The sequence below is a fragment of the Varanus komodoensis genome, unplaced genomic scaffold (assembly GCF_004798865.1).
Source record: "Varanus komodoensis strain SLA01 unplaced genomic scaffold, ASM479886v1 scaffold14_1, whole genome shotgun sequence".
Lineage (NCBI taxonomy): Eukaryota > Metazoa > Chordata > Lepidosauria > Squamata > Varanidae > Varanus > Varanus komodoensis.
Genome location: NW_025335438.1, coordinates 9755528 through 9771275, shown reverse-complemented (window position 1 = coordinate 9771275; position 15748 = coordinate 9755528). Strand labels below are relative to the sequence as shown.

The window sequence follows — 15748 nt, the reverse complement described above, 5'->3', positions numbered from 1 at the left end:
AGAAGGTGTGTCAGTGTAGCCAATGGACAGAATGCTGGGAAATGAAGTCCATAATATATAGGAATCCACTTTTTACCCACCCCTGAATTAGAGGAGATAATGCTGGACCAGATAGACTAACAGTCTAGCTCAGTAAATATAAATAAGACTTTCACAAATCCTTGATTTTTTTACATTATCAAAACCTAAATTCCCCCTTTTAAAATGTAAACTTAAAAATGCAATAGATGTTCATCCAAAGTACTACCTAAGTTAACATTACTAACATAGTTTTTTATTGAAAATTTGAAAAAAAGCAACAAAATAAGGTTTGAATGGCTAATCATTTGTCTAATAAGTTCATTCCCTGAACACATTTCAGAATAAGATATCAATGTAACCCTGCTAGCTAATCATGCTTGCCAAATTCTTCCTTACTTATTTATGGAATCAAGCTACCAAGATTCCTTGGAGGGCCAACTGTGTAATCATGTATGTTTCTTTTCTAGGTACAGACGTCTGAAGTGGATTTTATACTACACAATTGCCTTATGAAATTGTTAAAAAGTGAAACCTTAATTAAAACATCAACCTTCTTCCTAGCTTAAACTGTTTAAAAATGATTATTACTGCATGTACAGTGATTGTACCGTTTAAGAGGTATGCCTACGAGCAGGTTGATTTACTCTAAATGTCAGGGGTCAGTTGCACAAGGTCATTTTTTAAATAGTGTAATACAAACACATGTTCCAATTTATGTTAGAAAATATTTTCTTGCCAAGACTGTAATGCATGTATTCCAGAATATTGTTCTGGAGTTTCATGCAATTTCATGTCATGCAATATTTCATTTCAAGCAATATTTCTAAATACATGGATTTGGAAGTGCAATTTGAAACCTAAACCTTACAACATTTTCCAGAAATATATCTTGGCCATACCTGTAAAAATTGTTTTTCCTAGAATCCACTGATTCTGTGTAGCTTTTCAGAGAATCAGTTCACAGCTGAGAAAATACTTATAGCTTCCTACGATTGTTGCTTTAGTGTCTTAACTTCCCATTAATAAGTTTTCTGTTCTTGTTAACATTCTGACCAAGTTAATCATATCAGAAAAAGAATACACAGCTAACTTATGAAAAGCATAAATTGTAAGCCTATCTGAACTACAAAAATGCAGAAAAACTTATATTAATTAATATGTAAAGATAAAAAACTGGGTTGAATACATTGTTAGTAACATGTAGAGTAGTCCTATTAAAATCAGTGGGACTTTCTGGATTCTAGTGTCTCCTCTAAGCATGGCTAAATCTGGATCCAAGCCATTAATTGCATTTATGTAACTAGTCAAATATGTTATCCTTCAAGTATTACCAGTCCAAAGCTGCTGGCAAAAGTTAAGAATAAAAAAGAATATACTGTGGCACATACTCAATTATGTAAGACACTCCTGTAGAAAATTATGATGTCTTGGTCTCCTATGGCAAGCTACATCCCATGTAATTAATAAGAGCAAATCAGACTAATCCAAATGTTGAATCAGTTCCCTGCCAATCATGGGTCCTCATTCAGAGATTATGGACTATGTCAACACAGCAAAGTCTTAGGGATGTTCAAAGACACCTTCTTAATTAAGATAGATACAAGGACTGTATCCATAAAACAATTAAAGTACACTCAAGAAACTGTACTTGCATGGCTCCATGTGTGCTGAAACAATTAATAACAATGTTTCTTGTTTGTGCCACTAAAGCAAGGAATAAACATGCTTTGAAGTAACGTACCTTGAACTTGCAATTTCCACTTTAGTTCTTGCCATAGCAGCTGCGCGCTGGGCTCCCTCAAGTGCTCGCTCCACCTTTTCTTTAGTTTTTGTGTTCCTTATTGGTATAAGCTGCTTCCTTATTCCACGGACCAAAACATTGTTTTTATACTTTCCCTCTTCCTTGGTGCCGTCTGGAAACATGGTACATCCATATCCATGTCTCTTATTGTTCAGCCACTCCCCTTCATATTTCATGCCATTTGAGCGCTCACTAATACCAAAACCACTACGCTTGTCATTCTTCCATTCTCCCATGTATGTTTCTGTAGTGGTGGCATCAACATGGTCTTCCACTGGGCAATAATCACAGTCCCCATCACCAAAACTAATGGTAGAATTGGCATCACTAGAACTAATCCTGCTCATAGCAGCATCACTCCTGACAGAACTACGTTTGCTAGAAATTGATGATTTTGATTCAGATTTTCTAAGCTTTATACTACCAAGCAGAGATCCTCTTCTGAACAAGCCTCCTTTCTTCTTACTCCCAATACCTTCAAGCTCACTGTGAAAATTCAGCACAAATCCTCCTCTTGTTCCAGCTGGACTGTCTGAAGTAATGTCATGCAGAACAGTGCCATTGCTCTGCTCACTACGGAGAGAAGACAGAGATGTCCGGAGGGGTGAACGAATCACTGTTGCCATGCCATAAGGAACACTTTGCCGCATACCATAGCCATGTCTCATCCCTCCTGTCCATTGTCCCTGGTATGTACCTTTCCAAAAAATAAAAAGGCAAATATAAGGGGTGGGAATCAAAGGCTATAATCCCCCATTAAGAGTATCATGTGTGTATGTATTATTTTGCCTCCTTCCTGCAAGAAACTCAAAGTGAATTACATAATTCTTCTCCTCTACATTTTATGGTCACAAGAACCCTGTGAGGTGTGTTAGCTGTGACTGGCCAAAGCCACCTAGTGAGCTTCATGGCTGAGCAGGGACTAGAGCCCAGAACTCCTGAGTCCTAGTGCAACAATTACACCACACTGGCTGTCAACATATATATAATTATCATATAGTTTACCAAAAAAAAACTTTGCAATATGATGTGATAGGAATCTTCTGCTCACAGTAAAAAAATAAAAAAATAATAAAAATCATCTGCATAAGTACATACCTTGAGCTAATTCAGTGCAGTCAACTGTTTGGACAAGGGTACCATCAAATAGTGTGAATTCTGTTGGTTTCCCAATTTGAAATATTAGGATGGCTGCAGTCTACTGAATCCAAAGGATGCAGCAGTGAAGGCAATGTTCTATGCCTTAGTCAGTCCTATAGGATCTCCTGTTCCTGTCCCATCCCACCATAAACTGCTGATGCCACCTATGACATCAATCCACATTTCAGAGTCTCAAAGGCTATTATGAAGTAACTCTTTTGATGCTGGGAAATGAAAATTATGCTTTAAATATATTTTAATGAGATCAGTTTTTGATGACATCTGCAGAAAGGGCACCCAATTGTAGAGCTCAGCAGAGCTCTGTCATGATGCATAAGCAGCATTAACTCTTTCTGCCCTCTCCTCAAAATGGTAAGGAAACTCAGACTGAATGTTGCAACTAAGGCCACTCTGAAGGCGTATTTGCATAGGAGTTTCTCACGTAGCACCTCCAAATTTATCTAAAGGGTAATGAACTTTCAGCCTGAAGGCTGAAATCCATTTCAGAGAAGAGTCACATTCCAGTGGTGGGTAAGGATAAGCAAAAGGAGCAAGTCCAAACCTGCCAAAAATATCCATATATTTTACTTCAAAGCACTTACTGCCAGTAGTGAAGCTATTTTGAATGGCTATATAATTGTTTTATACAGATTGTGCTTTACATTTTAACATAACATTTATAATTTAATCATTTAATGTTCCACTGAAAAATTTTGCAGCATGACTATGCCAGTTTATTATTCCAAAAGTTTAAAAAGTCATTCAATAAAAACAAAAATATTTGCTGTGAAGTGAACATTTAGATTTCAAGCTAATGTTAAATGTTTATTAGAGCTATCTTGTATTTCATAGTCCATTATTCACTGTACCATTTAAACTTTCAGAAGTGTATTTGTGTGTCTTTCTGTGTGTTTAACTTTAATAGTATTACTAATAAGTAATATACACTTATTATCCTTTCACCCTTGCAGTAGAGTCCAAAGAATGTAATCCTCAGAACTGTTGCACAAATGGCACCTCTCACCAATTCCAGTGTGAAAACAGGTTCTTGTACTTCCACAACAGATTTAACACTAATTTATGGATAAGGGTAGGTCAGCGAAGCTTATTTATGTGAGCTCCACTGGTCTGCCTCATGCCAGTAACAGGAATACGGAGTGGGAAAGCCAATTATGAGGAACATGACAGAATTGTATAAAATTGTGTATGGTATAGAAACAATGGACTGGGAGAGGTATTTCTCTCTCTCTCTCATGATATTAGAATGTGGACGCATCCCATGAAACAGACTTGTCCTGAATCTGTTGCAGATTAAAGGCCAATACTTCTTCACACAGCACATAGTTAAACTATGGAATTTAGTTTCACAATTTCCTATCACAAGTCACCAACTTGCTTTATGAATCACTATTTTGTAACAATAATGGCAGGTGTGAACCTTCTATCCAGATTGATCCTTTAGCAGGGAGGAGAGAAAAGCCTTCTACTCCCATGCTTAAAGCTCTAAAGTCCTTGCTAGAATGCCTCATCTAGATTGGCAACCATGCACCTAGAGTAAAAATTAAAGAGGATTTAAAAGGGGATTTAACAATTTATAGAATCTTTCAATGGCTGCTAGTCTGTATAAAAGTAGCTGGGGAATATGTGCGCACACATGCACGCATGCGCTGTTGAACTCATATCCTACTTAAGGGCAGCATGCAGAATTTTATAGGTCTTTATTGTAACCCCGTACAGTTCTTATATTCTCATCTGAAACAGAGAAATGTGGGGTGATGGGAGGCAGGAGGAACTGTGTATCTTCCTGCTTACTGCCACTTTTTTTTTTTGCTCTGGATACCCTGCTCTAGGTAAAGCTTTATCTTTAAGAAAAAGTGGTAGAGACTGCCGTGTACATTAGTGTGTAACATGTAGCTTGCATCTTCATGCCACTGTGCTTGTTCCTACTTGCACACTTGGAATGAGTCCTGTCAAATTCACCTGGATGTATGAAAATAAATACACAGAGAATTGAATGGTAGGATATAAGTCTAGCTATAATTTCTTAGAAGCAAGCCCCATTGACTCAATCGACATGCTATTCCAATGAAAGGCCACAGGATTAAAGATAAAAAATAATGATTAATATATTGCAATGCTGACCACAGCAGGCTCTTAGGCACTGGTTATACAGCATTAATGGCCAAATCAAGTAAGATAAATATGTCCAAGTTTTATTTACTTAAGTATTTTTATCCTGCCTCTCCCACAGCATGAGGTGGCTGTGAGATTAATATATATAATGCACTGCATTTTTTAAAAAAAGGTCCAAATATATATTTAGGCTGGAATAAATCAAGAACATAACCACAGCTTTAAGTAAGCTTCATTAATGTAAATGACATAGATCTGGGCTATTTTAACTTTTTGTAGAGTATTCAGAATGACACAAGTACAGTATGCCAGTGAAAAAATTTATCTAGACAAGATGTATTCTGACCTGACCTGAATGAGTTTCTTTTTGGTACCTTTGGTATGCCCACTTTGATGCCAAAGAAATTCAGGAATTGATTTATTTATTTACATATATTTATAGGTCGCCTATAATTGCTGCAGCCAATTAATTAATTGCCAATCTATTTTGTCTTAAGAAATAAAGCAGAAAGAATACTTCAGGTACTTACAGTAAAATATATATCTTAGAATATATCGAACAAGCTCATACTTTTAAATATGTAGGTCAAGAAAGGGATATTTAAATTTCCAAATTCCTTGAAATATACAAATATATAATGGTCTACTGAAGAATATTGTTTTTTGGAAAACATAGTTTTAATAGAAATATTTCTTTTGAGACTTTAACAAAGGAAATACTTAACACTCAATGTATGCATATTTTTTGCGTGGACATTTATACAGCCAAAGTTTTATCACGTATCAGCTGTCAATGTGTCATAGTCCTTCTCATTTAACAGAATGATATAACTGATTTCTTGTTTGCTTGGCCCATCATGGCTTATATCATATAATATGAAGTGACTGGTTAGTTTAAAATATATTTTTAACTCTCATCTACATAAGTAAGACCCCCAGAGTAAAAGATGAAACTCTAAGATAAGTGTGCCTACAAATTGCAGGCCAAAAATATAAAAAATATAGAATAGCTAGTAGTATTTACATAAATTTACATGTAATGTAATTAGAAGCATTAGAAAAAATTAACATAAGAAAAAATGTACAAAATTAATATAGAAATACATATATACACATATTGCTACATCTCTATGTTATCCAATAACTAAAGCTCTCTGGCTGGTTCACAAAATTAAAATTATCCAATTCAATATAAAAACAAGGGTAATAAATGTGACTCTTTTAATGCAGGAAGTAGTTTTGGTCAGCTTGACAGAAGCAGCTGTGAAGCTACTCCTATATAAAACTTCCTTTTACCCCAAAAGAAGTAAAAAGTACTTAGTAGTTCATCATTAGCTACTCATGATCAGGCACAAATATCCCTTACTCAATTAAACAAGTTACACTTTTTGAATGTGAATCTGATTTCAGGCCTCATTTGGGCATGGAAACTGCCCTGTTCACCTAGTGGATGATCTACAGTGAGTGAAGAACATGCACCTCAATGACTTTCAGTACCACATAACATGGCACAACTCTAGGCAGGCTGTCATGCTCTGGGATCCTTTGTTTCATTACTCTATTCCTACTTGGGTCCCTCAATTCTTCACTTTGTATCCTTCTCTGGGTCTTTTCACCATCTGAGCTTAGGTAGGAGTTCATCAAAGAGGACCTTTTTACTTGTGACACCCTGTCTGTGGAATATCTTCTCCAGGAAAGCTCACATTGTACCAAGCCTGGCATCCAGATCTCAGGATCTGGCATTTCAGCATATTATGTATCTGATACTAGTTTTATAATATAGTTCTGTTGGATTTTGTTGGTTTTATACATATACAATATATTTCTTTATCTTTTAATTGAAATTGTATTATTGATTGTATATCCCCCATACATATTGTATATGTACATTCAAATATATTTGAATAATTAAATGGCTTAGGACCTGGATATCTGAAGAAGCATTTCCTTCCCTATGTGCCTGCCTGCCTCTTAAGATCTGGGTCAGAGGTCCTTCTTTGGGAGCCCTTTATTCCTTTCAGCACCAGGCCAAAACCTTTTTATTTTCCCAGTATTTAAATGTTTAGATTGCAATTTTAATTTGGGTTTTATTGTACAGAATTGATGCCGTGCTTTACTTTGTTTTATTGTAAGACCATCCTGAGAATATTTGGTTGAGGACGGTATAGAACAGTTTTACATGGTAAATAAATAAATGAGTATCCACATATATGAGATCAGTCTGGTCATCTATGAGTGCGACACTGATGCAACTACAGTTGAAATCAGTGAGAGTTCCCAAGTAACAATGTTATAAACCAGGGGTCCATGCTAGTAATACACTGACCACCAGGGAAAGAAAAGATCCAAATATGTTCTAGGAATCATACTTCATTCCATGAGGAATATTCTTGCTTAACCTGTTGGCTAACAAAGAAGAGTGATGTTCATGAAAATGCAGGACCTTTAATGGTTAATTTTGAGAAGTCTTCAGCCTTGTGGTGTAAACAAAAGGCTTTCAGTGTTTTCAAGAGAAACCTAAGCAGCTGTATAACACAGAATTGCTGTGATGGGAAAAAATATTCTCCAAGACAACCTAGGCAACATCTAAATTTAAATCAGGTTAGCGATACTCAGTTCTAGCAGCACAGCCTATATATTGCCTACTAGGGTACATCTATAAGTTATCAAGAGGTTATTAGTGAAAAAAGGCTTAAGGCCCTTGGCAACTTTTAACCATCCTTTCTGCAGACAGGATGGTAAGAGGGTAGATTATTTCCCATTCTCAGTATCTGCTTGGAGGAAGTGTAGAAGGGTTAAAACAACTGATTGTTAACACCAAATGATAAAAAATATGATCTGGTGCCTTTGCAGGAGGGCGGAGGCAGGGCCATCTTAACGCATGGGCCTGATGGGCACTTGCCCGTGGGCCCCATACTAATCTGTGTATGTTAACCCTTGGAAAAATGGAAAACTTCCAAAATTAACAGTAGTTGTAGTTGTCCTAGGGGCCCCAGTACACAGCTTTGCCCAGGGCCCGTAATGCTGTTAAGACAGCCCTGGGTAGAGGGGGGAAGATAAGCAATTAAACTGTGTTCTAGTTCACATCAGTGGCTGCTTCCAACCCAGAGGGCACCAGAATGTCGACAGCAGTATTCTTTTGCTTGAAATTACAAATGGATCTCAGCCAGGCTCTCCCCATGTTGCAGGGTGGGATGCAAACCAAAAGTTGGGATCGGTCTTATTTATAGTGAAGGAAGAAAGCTGGACTCCCGTGGGTGAAAAGAATTAAACTTTGCTTTGAGGCTCATAGAGACGTGACCAATAAATACTGTTAGTATGAGTCGATGGGAGCGCACCCATGTGCCTTCAACGACGAGTAAGCCCACGTTCTAGTGCAAGCGAGGTATTCCAAAGACGCTACCTGTCCGTGTTTGTCCGATGGGACGAGCAACGGGGGAAGGGAGAGCGAAAGAGAAACTTAGGTGCATACCTGCTGGGCGCAGCTTCACACTGCTGCACCCCGCGGCTTCGCATGCACAAGTGGAAGCGCCGTGCTCCGCGCGCCCACTCGCGCGCCGGCCGTGGGCGCCCTCCAGCGGCCTCTCCTCCGCTCACGCACTCACCTCCGTCCCCGTAGGTCTCGACGCCGTAGCCATCCTGCAGTCCGTTGCTCCAGGTGCCCTCGTAGCGCGCCGGCGTGGTGAGGCTCTGGCGCACGCCGTAGCGGCCCTTGAAGCCGTGCGCCCACTCGCCGCGGTACATCCACTTGCCCTTCGTCTCCACGCCCAGCCCGTGGCGCTTGCCCTGCGCCCAGTAGCCGTGGTAGGTGTTGCCGCTGGGCCAGGTGTAGGTGCCCACCACCTCGAAGCCGTGCGCCCACGAGCCCGCGTACTCGCCCTGCCCTTTGGGCCCCGTGCAGATGCCGTGCCCGTGGGCTTTGCCCTCCTCCCAGCCGCCGCAGTAGGTGCCGCCATCGTCGAAGTCGAACCTGCCGCCCGTCATTCAGGGGGAGCGGGGCGCGCCCGGGCCGAGCTCGGCTCCTCCGCCACCTCCGACTGCCTCCTCGCCCGCGAACGCTGCTGCTGCCCGGGGCGCTGCGCGACGTCCCCTGCTCAGGCGCCCGCGACAACTGCCACGGCTCGTCCCAGGCAACGCTCGTCGGCTCGGCGCCGGCGCCCGCCCTCCGCCCCGCTCCGCTCCTCTCTGCTCCTCCCTCCCTCCCTCTCTCTCCCTGCCGTGCTCTCCTTCCACGCCCGAGCCTGGCCACCGTCCGGCTGCCACCGGGCAAGGGAAATGAGGGGAAAGGGAGGAGGCGAGGCGGAGCCAGGTGTCTCCGGGCGGCGAGTGCGAGTGTGGGAAAGGACCCGGCGTTCCCGGAACTCTGCAGAGCAGGGCGCGCGCGGGGCCCCTTCCGCCTCTGGCGGTGGGGCAGAGGAGAGGTCGCGTCGTCCCGCCCCAACTAACTGGGGGTAGCTGTGGTTGGCGAGGGCAGGAAAATGCGCTTGCGCTGGGCTTTCCGCTTGCCCTGAGTCTCACTGCCCCCGAGACCTCCAGGTTCAGCGCCGGACTGGCTTTGCACCGCCGCCCGGACTCAGCTACTTGGAAATAAATTTCAGAATCCATCTGCTGACATTAATAGTACTCTGCGCGACCTGTGTTCAGCCAACTCAAAGATGACCTAAATGGGCAGGCTGATGCTTGAGTTGCCCTAATAAAGGTATTATGCTAAATCGATTTGGGTGGTATGCCTTTGCTTAAGAAAATGGTGCTTGGTAGCAGTTGCTGAGTGGATTTCCGTCACCACTCTTGCTCTGTACTCAGTCTTAACACGACTAAATGTAAAAGGTAAAGATTTCAGTTTAGAAGGTCAAAGTACCAGCCAAACTCTTCTTAAAGAACGTCTCTCTTCTAAACCTGTTAGTTTCTAAAACCAGTGTTTCCAGGTGCCAAGCTTGTTTGGACGCCAGCTTGTAGCTGGTCTGGGTTTTCCATTTCAAATATTCCAGAGACATTTTTGCTATCCCCAAGATTTAGTTCCATTAAGCAAAAACATTTGGGAATCATTCCGGGTCATTAACACAGAATATTCCCAACAAAAGAGATCATTGTCTGATAATTGTAACAACAATACAGAATCCTAAGATAGGAAAATGGACTTCAGACTCTAGTGAGGGATGCCAAATTGAATGTTTCCTGGGTTTAAAACAACTACTAGAAGGACAACAAGACACTTCACCGCATAGCAAGGAAATGGCTGGCTAGCACCTTACTTTCTGCAAGTGGCATTTTTTCTCTCTTCTAGTCATGTATAGTCTTATGTTGGGAAAAGCATTAAATATGACACAAATGCAAACATACAGAAGTAATCTTACAATATTAGTAATTCTCAGTGATGACAAAGCTTGAATGTCCATCTGCTATGATAATTTTTATCAGAAAATCACAGTGGGTATTGCCAGAAAATAGCAGTGGAAAACTAGTGGCCCTCCAGATGGTTTTGTCTGCAGGTACCAAGTTGGTTATGCCTGGTAGGGCTGAAGTGGTTGCTAAAATACCCAGACAGCCACAAGCTGCCCAATTCTGCTACAGGTAAGGCCAAAGCAGATATTATAGCTAGCAACTATGTCTTGTTTAATTTGGATTTTTCAGTCGGTATAGCGGCCCTGATCCAAATCAGGGCACCAGCATAAGAGGTAGTGAGCGCTGATCCTTCCCCTACAGGCAGCTGCAATTTATATTGCAAACTAGAGATCCATTTATTTTATAGTTTGTGAAGGTCATTTGAATGACATTGGGCCGATCACAACATCTTACCCCAACCGAATTCACAAGATTGTTATAAAATGGGGATGGAGATGGGAAAACCACATTTACTGTCTTGGAGGAATGATAAGCTATAAATATAATAAATATGAATTGTGGGTCTGCTTTCAGTCAAAAGCCTGATTTTAGCACTCTCAGTAACAGTGCATAGTAAAAAGGATGGCAAAAAGCTAGATTCTGGAACAACAGCTGTAAAACAATAAAAAGGAGAATTCAGCTGCTATCCTAGGGAATGACTCTTAATGGATGTAGGTTGTGGGCAATAGAAAATAAACTACTTATGGTCAGTGATCCTTCCTTCCTGGGTTGTAAGACTTTTTTGCAGGAGTCAATGCTAATGCAGCAGCAGAAGAGGAAGGTGGGTCAGCCTGAGGAATGGGTGATGGAAAACAATAAAAGGGTACCAAAAGGGAAGGAATGGGATCTGTATGACAAGCAAGGGAAAAAATAGAAATAAAATGAACAGGAAGGGGATCTTGGAGAAACAATGGAATCACATGTAGGTTGTCATGGGAACCAAAAGGATTGAGTGCTCAGAGTGGGATGGCAGCTAAGTGACAGTCCTACCAGTGGGATGACAGTCAAATGTCTCTCACTCTAAGGAAGGATAACTCTGTCCAGGATTAAATGACAGTCTCCAAATAGAATAACAATAGAATCCCAGTTGAATCAAGGTATACTGTAGTACAATAAGAAGCACAGCTGGTGTTATGACTGGCTAGTTCTCATGTGACTATCCTCAGTTCAAATTTCACCTCACTGATGAATTTACTAGGTAGCCTAGAGAGAGCTACTCTTTGCTCAGTACTGACCTATCTCATAAAGGTATCATTGAACTGGTTTGCACAAAGTAAGCCACTGTCTCTTATTTAAAAACTGTGATGCGTAAGCCCTCAGCACATGCTGTGATTTAAATAAGCCTCCATTTTAAACAACATCCAATATGTTTAAATACATTAATTAAGTAGAATTCTACTACTGCATTAGCTGTCATGTTACTGGCTCCACTATTCTGTTGCTTCTGGTACTCTTTGTTAGGAATATAAAAGCTATTATTTCCTTTGCCTTTTGTCTATGTGCATATAAGGAGGGGAAAAACCCATTTGACTCTCATACTCCCTTGTAACTGTGCAAGATAGATCCTGTGGGAAGAAGGGAGGTAATCAAAGTGCCTTTCTGGGATAGAAATATTTGAGCGGGAAGCCAGAAATCTCAGAGATACTTACCAGTTTGATAGAGCCATTGAATCTTAAGGCACAACATCTCCATTTGAACTTAAGTTGTTTGTTATGTAAAGTTTAGAAGTATCTTTCACTGTTGAATGGGACTCATTCCCAGTAAAAGTACAGCCTAAGCCTTGAATCCAGCTTGTCAAGAACAGCTGGTAAAACATATTTTCCTTCATCCTATAATCTTCGCACCACTACAGATAAGCTTGAGGGAGTTGGGATACCCATTGGAGCTAATTTGGGACACATGCAGGGAGCTGAGGGTGGTGGGGATGAGAATAGGATGGGGAAGTTGCACTGTACAAATAGAAGTCACTTGCATGACTTCTTAGCAGGTATTTCATGGGTAGTTTTTCATGAGCAGAGCTGGCTGAAGCTGAGGGTCAGACTAGATGGCCTGGGAGGCCCCTTCTGACTTGTTCTGTTTCTATGTATGATGTTGAATTTAAGCCTAATGGTATGCTGACAAGTTTGTAAGTTCATTTTGTTACAATGCTGCACTGTCTGTTCACCCTAGTTTTGTTATAGTAATGATAATTTTAGAGGTCTCCTAGGACAAGTTGAACAGAGCTGTAAAACCATGCCTTTGCACAGTGTTTTTGCGTTTAGCACTTTTTGTGCCAGTGCAGCCAAAGTCTGCTTTGAAGATCGGACAGTTCAGTTTTCACTAACTATATGAAATAGAATAAAAGCAGGGATTCGGATTAAATATGGAAAAGGATTTCATGTATTTAGCAGCTATTCAACAGCTTAGTAGCACAGCCATATTTCTAGTCTAGGATGCTTCCAGCTATTTTATGTGATTTCTGTTCCATAAATAAACTCAATTAATAAGCTAAGGAAAATAAGATTTTAGGGAGGCTTTACATCTCCAGAATACAATTTGTGATTAATGAAAAGGTCCCACTTTTTATGTCAGCTTTGTAAAATGGAGTTTGCTTTCCAAAATGCAGGTTTTGCTGAATATGTTCATGCAGCATGGTATGTTATGGTGGCTTGTAAACTATGGCAGTGTATTGGGTCCTAAATACAGTTTCACTGGTATGGCCTATTGCAACAAAAGGAACTTAAAAAACTTGGTTAGCACTTTTGAATAGGCATTATCATGTCCTTGCTGCATTATTGGCATTGGTCAGCATACTAGAAATGTTCAGTCTGCCATCCAACCATACTGAGCCACTTTTTCTTGAATGAAAGCCCTGCCCTCTTCTCTCTCCAGCAACACACGTTCTTTCTCTCTTCAGCAATGGGCTATATTGTCTCATTGGTCAAGGGTCTTATACTGTTGTTGGTTCTTCCTCTATAGAATGAATTTAATGAAAGGATACTTTCTTAAGTGTTGATGTCAGACTGAATTATAAAGGAGAATACTTTTCTTGGAGTAGTACATAAGGAAAATGTGTGTTTTATCCAGACTTTTCTCTATGCTAGAACAATTGCAAGGAATGAGGACTGCTTCAAATAATATTAAAATCTTAAATGGAAAGAACCTTCATGGAGGAGTTAATATGCAGCTCTGAACAGGGAATGTGACATTACCATCACACATAAGTTAAATGTAAAGTAGGACACTATAGTATGTTGTGAGTTCCCTGTGCCCCTCCATCAGGAGTACTGAACCTCAGGACTGAGACCGCATGTGGCCTAAGTCAGTCCTAATAAGGCCCTCTGGGGTTATCTAAACAGCCACATCATAGTTTCCTGGCTTCAGCTGAAGCACATTTGGTGGGTTATTTACTTATTAGATTTAGATACTGCTTCTTTTCTTTTAAAAACCTCAAAGCGGCTTATACTTCCTCCTGCTCTTAATCTTGGTGCCACAACAACAACCCTGTGAGGTAGGTTGGGCTGAGAGTCTGTGACTGTTCCAAAGTCACCCAGGTGGCTCCATGGCTGAGCGGGGACTAGAACCCAGATCACCTGAGTCAAAAGGTTTTTGGCTTTTGCAGACCTTCCTTCCCAATTCCTAAAGGTTGAATGGACTCTTCCAAGGCTTAATTGTGGGCAGTGAGAGCTTTCGGCTTAAGCCATGCTGGTAATTTTAGCCTCCATCTCACCCCTTTGCCTTTGGTTCCACCACATTTTTCCTTTAGCCCCTGTCCACCATGAAAGCTATTCCAAAATTCAGTTTGGCTCCTGGGTCAAAAGAAGTTTTCTAGCTGTACATGGTGCAAACGAGACATGCATGTGGGCATAAGACGGGATTGTCTATATATGGATTGTGAGCTAATTCCTACAGAAAAGTGCTGTCCATGTTCACATTTTGCAATTTTTGCAGCACATTTGATAGTTTGCATTAGGTAGGTAACTAGCATGCTGATGCTTGCTTTATACACTCTGCTAAATATGACAGCAAGCCAAGTTACGGTAGGTGATGATAACCTAACACAGCCTTGAACCTGTATGACCCAGCACTTGAGATTAGCTGTATTTAATAAGCAAAGAATAGGCTGCATGAGTTGTAGATATACACTGCCTTGGTATAAGAAATGTAGTCCAATTCCCTGTAACCCATGTTATTGGGTACAGCAGAGAAATAAGTTTTGTATCACACTATCTTAAAAGATTGATGAATGCAAGCACTTTTCCTCCAAGTAAACTGTATACTTCACTTCATCCTCTCTTGCTAGAAGTGACTGTTGAAAGATGAAGGGACAGGCAATGTGCTTTTGGTGCCAAGGAGAGAGGAGGCAGCTTGCTGTCCCCAGAATAGAAACAGCCATAAATATGGTCATGCTGCTCCTCCACTTGGAGACTCAGATCGCATTCCCAGTATCCAGTAGGGCCATTGGCTGCCAGGCATTCAAAAGCTTTGATAAAGCATTTGCAAATGTTGCTGTGCCTAAGAAAGACTGAATTCCCTGTCCTGAACAAGCTGACTTCCGGGCATATGGTCCCTAAGCAAAGGGTGAAAGCTTCTTGGGCCATATATTAAAGCAGCAGCTGACTCAGTATTTCAAGATATGGAGTGCATTCTCCATGAGTCCTTGCTGTTATTTGTGGACTGGGTGAAGCATGCAACTCATTGCGTAATCAAAGCATGGAAGGGGTTTTGTTTTAATATTCTGTGCGGTGTTATGCAGCAATAACAGTGGTGGAGGCATGTCACCCAACCTTTCCCCACTACTGCAGCCACTGACTTATATCTCATTTAACCAAGGCTGAACACACAGTATGCAAAATTATAATGATGGGATGTCAAAAAAAGGCTGAATTATTAGAATATACATAATATCTCCAGGGGATATATAAAGAAGATGCAGTGAATTTGGATAACCTGGTGTTTTCTTTGGGGCAAAGATGAGGAACCTTTTTCAGCCAAAGGGCCAGTCCTGTAGTCAGCCTAAATGCTCTCAGGGTGTACTAAAATGTGTGTGTGTGTGTGTGTGTGTGTGTGTGGAGTGGGGTTATCTCATTTACAGGCCTTTAAAGACTCAATGTAAGTTGCTTTTAATTATGTCTTCGTGAACCCCCTCATATATTCTGTTTTCCTGTTCTTTTTCTGCTCTCTCTTCTCTTTCTCAGTGTTCTCTTTTGGCATCTCCCTTTCACTGCCTCCTCTGCTTTCCTCCCCGTTAGCTGCCTCCCCCGCCTTGACACACAGCATAGAAGCAGAAAA

General features: G+C 40.9%; 1 protein-coding gene across 5 annotated transcripts in view; it reads right to left on the bottom strand.

Moving 5' to 3' along the window:
- The window catches only part of JPH1 (junctophilin 1), a 69117-nt gene extending 59925 nt beyond the window's left edge, over positions 1-9192 (bottom strand). For all 5 annotated transcript variants that reach the window (XM_044423984.1, XM_044423982.1, XM_044423983.1 and 2 more), the window contains exons 1-2: positions 8701-9192; positions 1763-2519 (exon numbers count right to left, since the gene is read on the bottom strand). In XM_044423984.1, coding sequence (XP_044279919.1) covers positions 1763-2519; positions 8701-9079 — 1136 coding nt within the window. In that variant the 5' untranslated portion in view covers positions 9080-9192. The remainder of the gene's footprint in view (positions 1-1762; positions 2520-8700) is intronic.
- Between the last annotated feature and the right edge of the window lie 6556 nt (positions 9193-15748).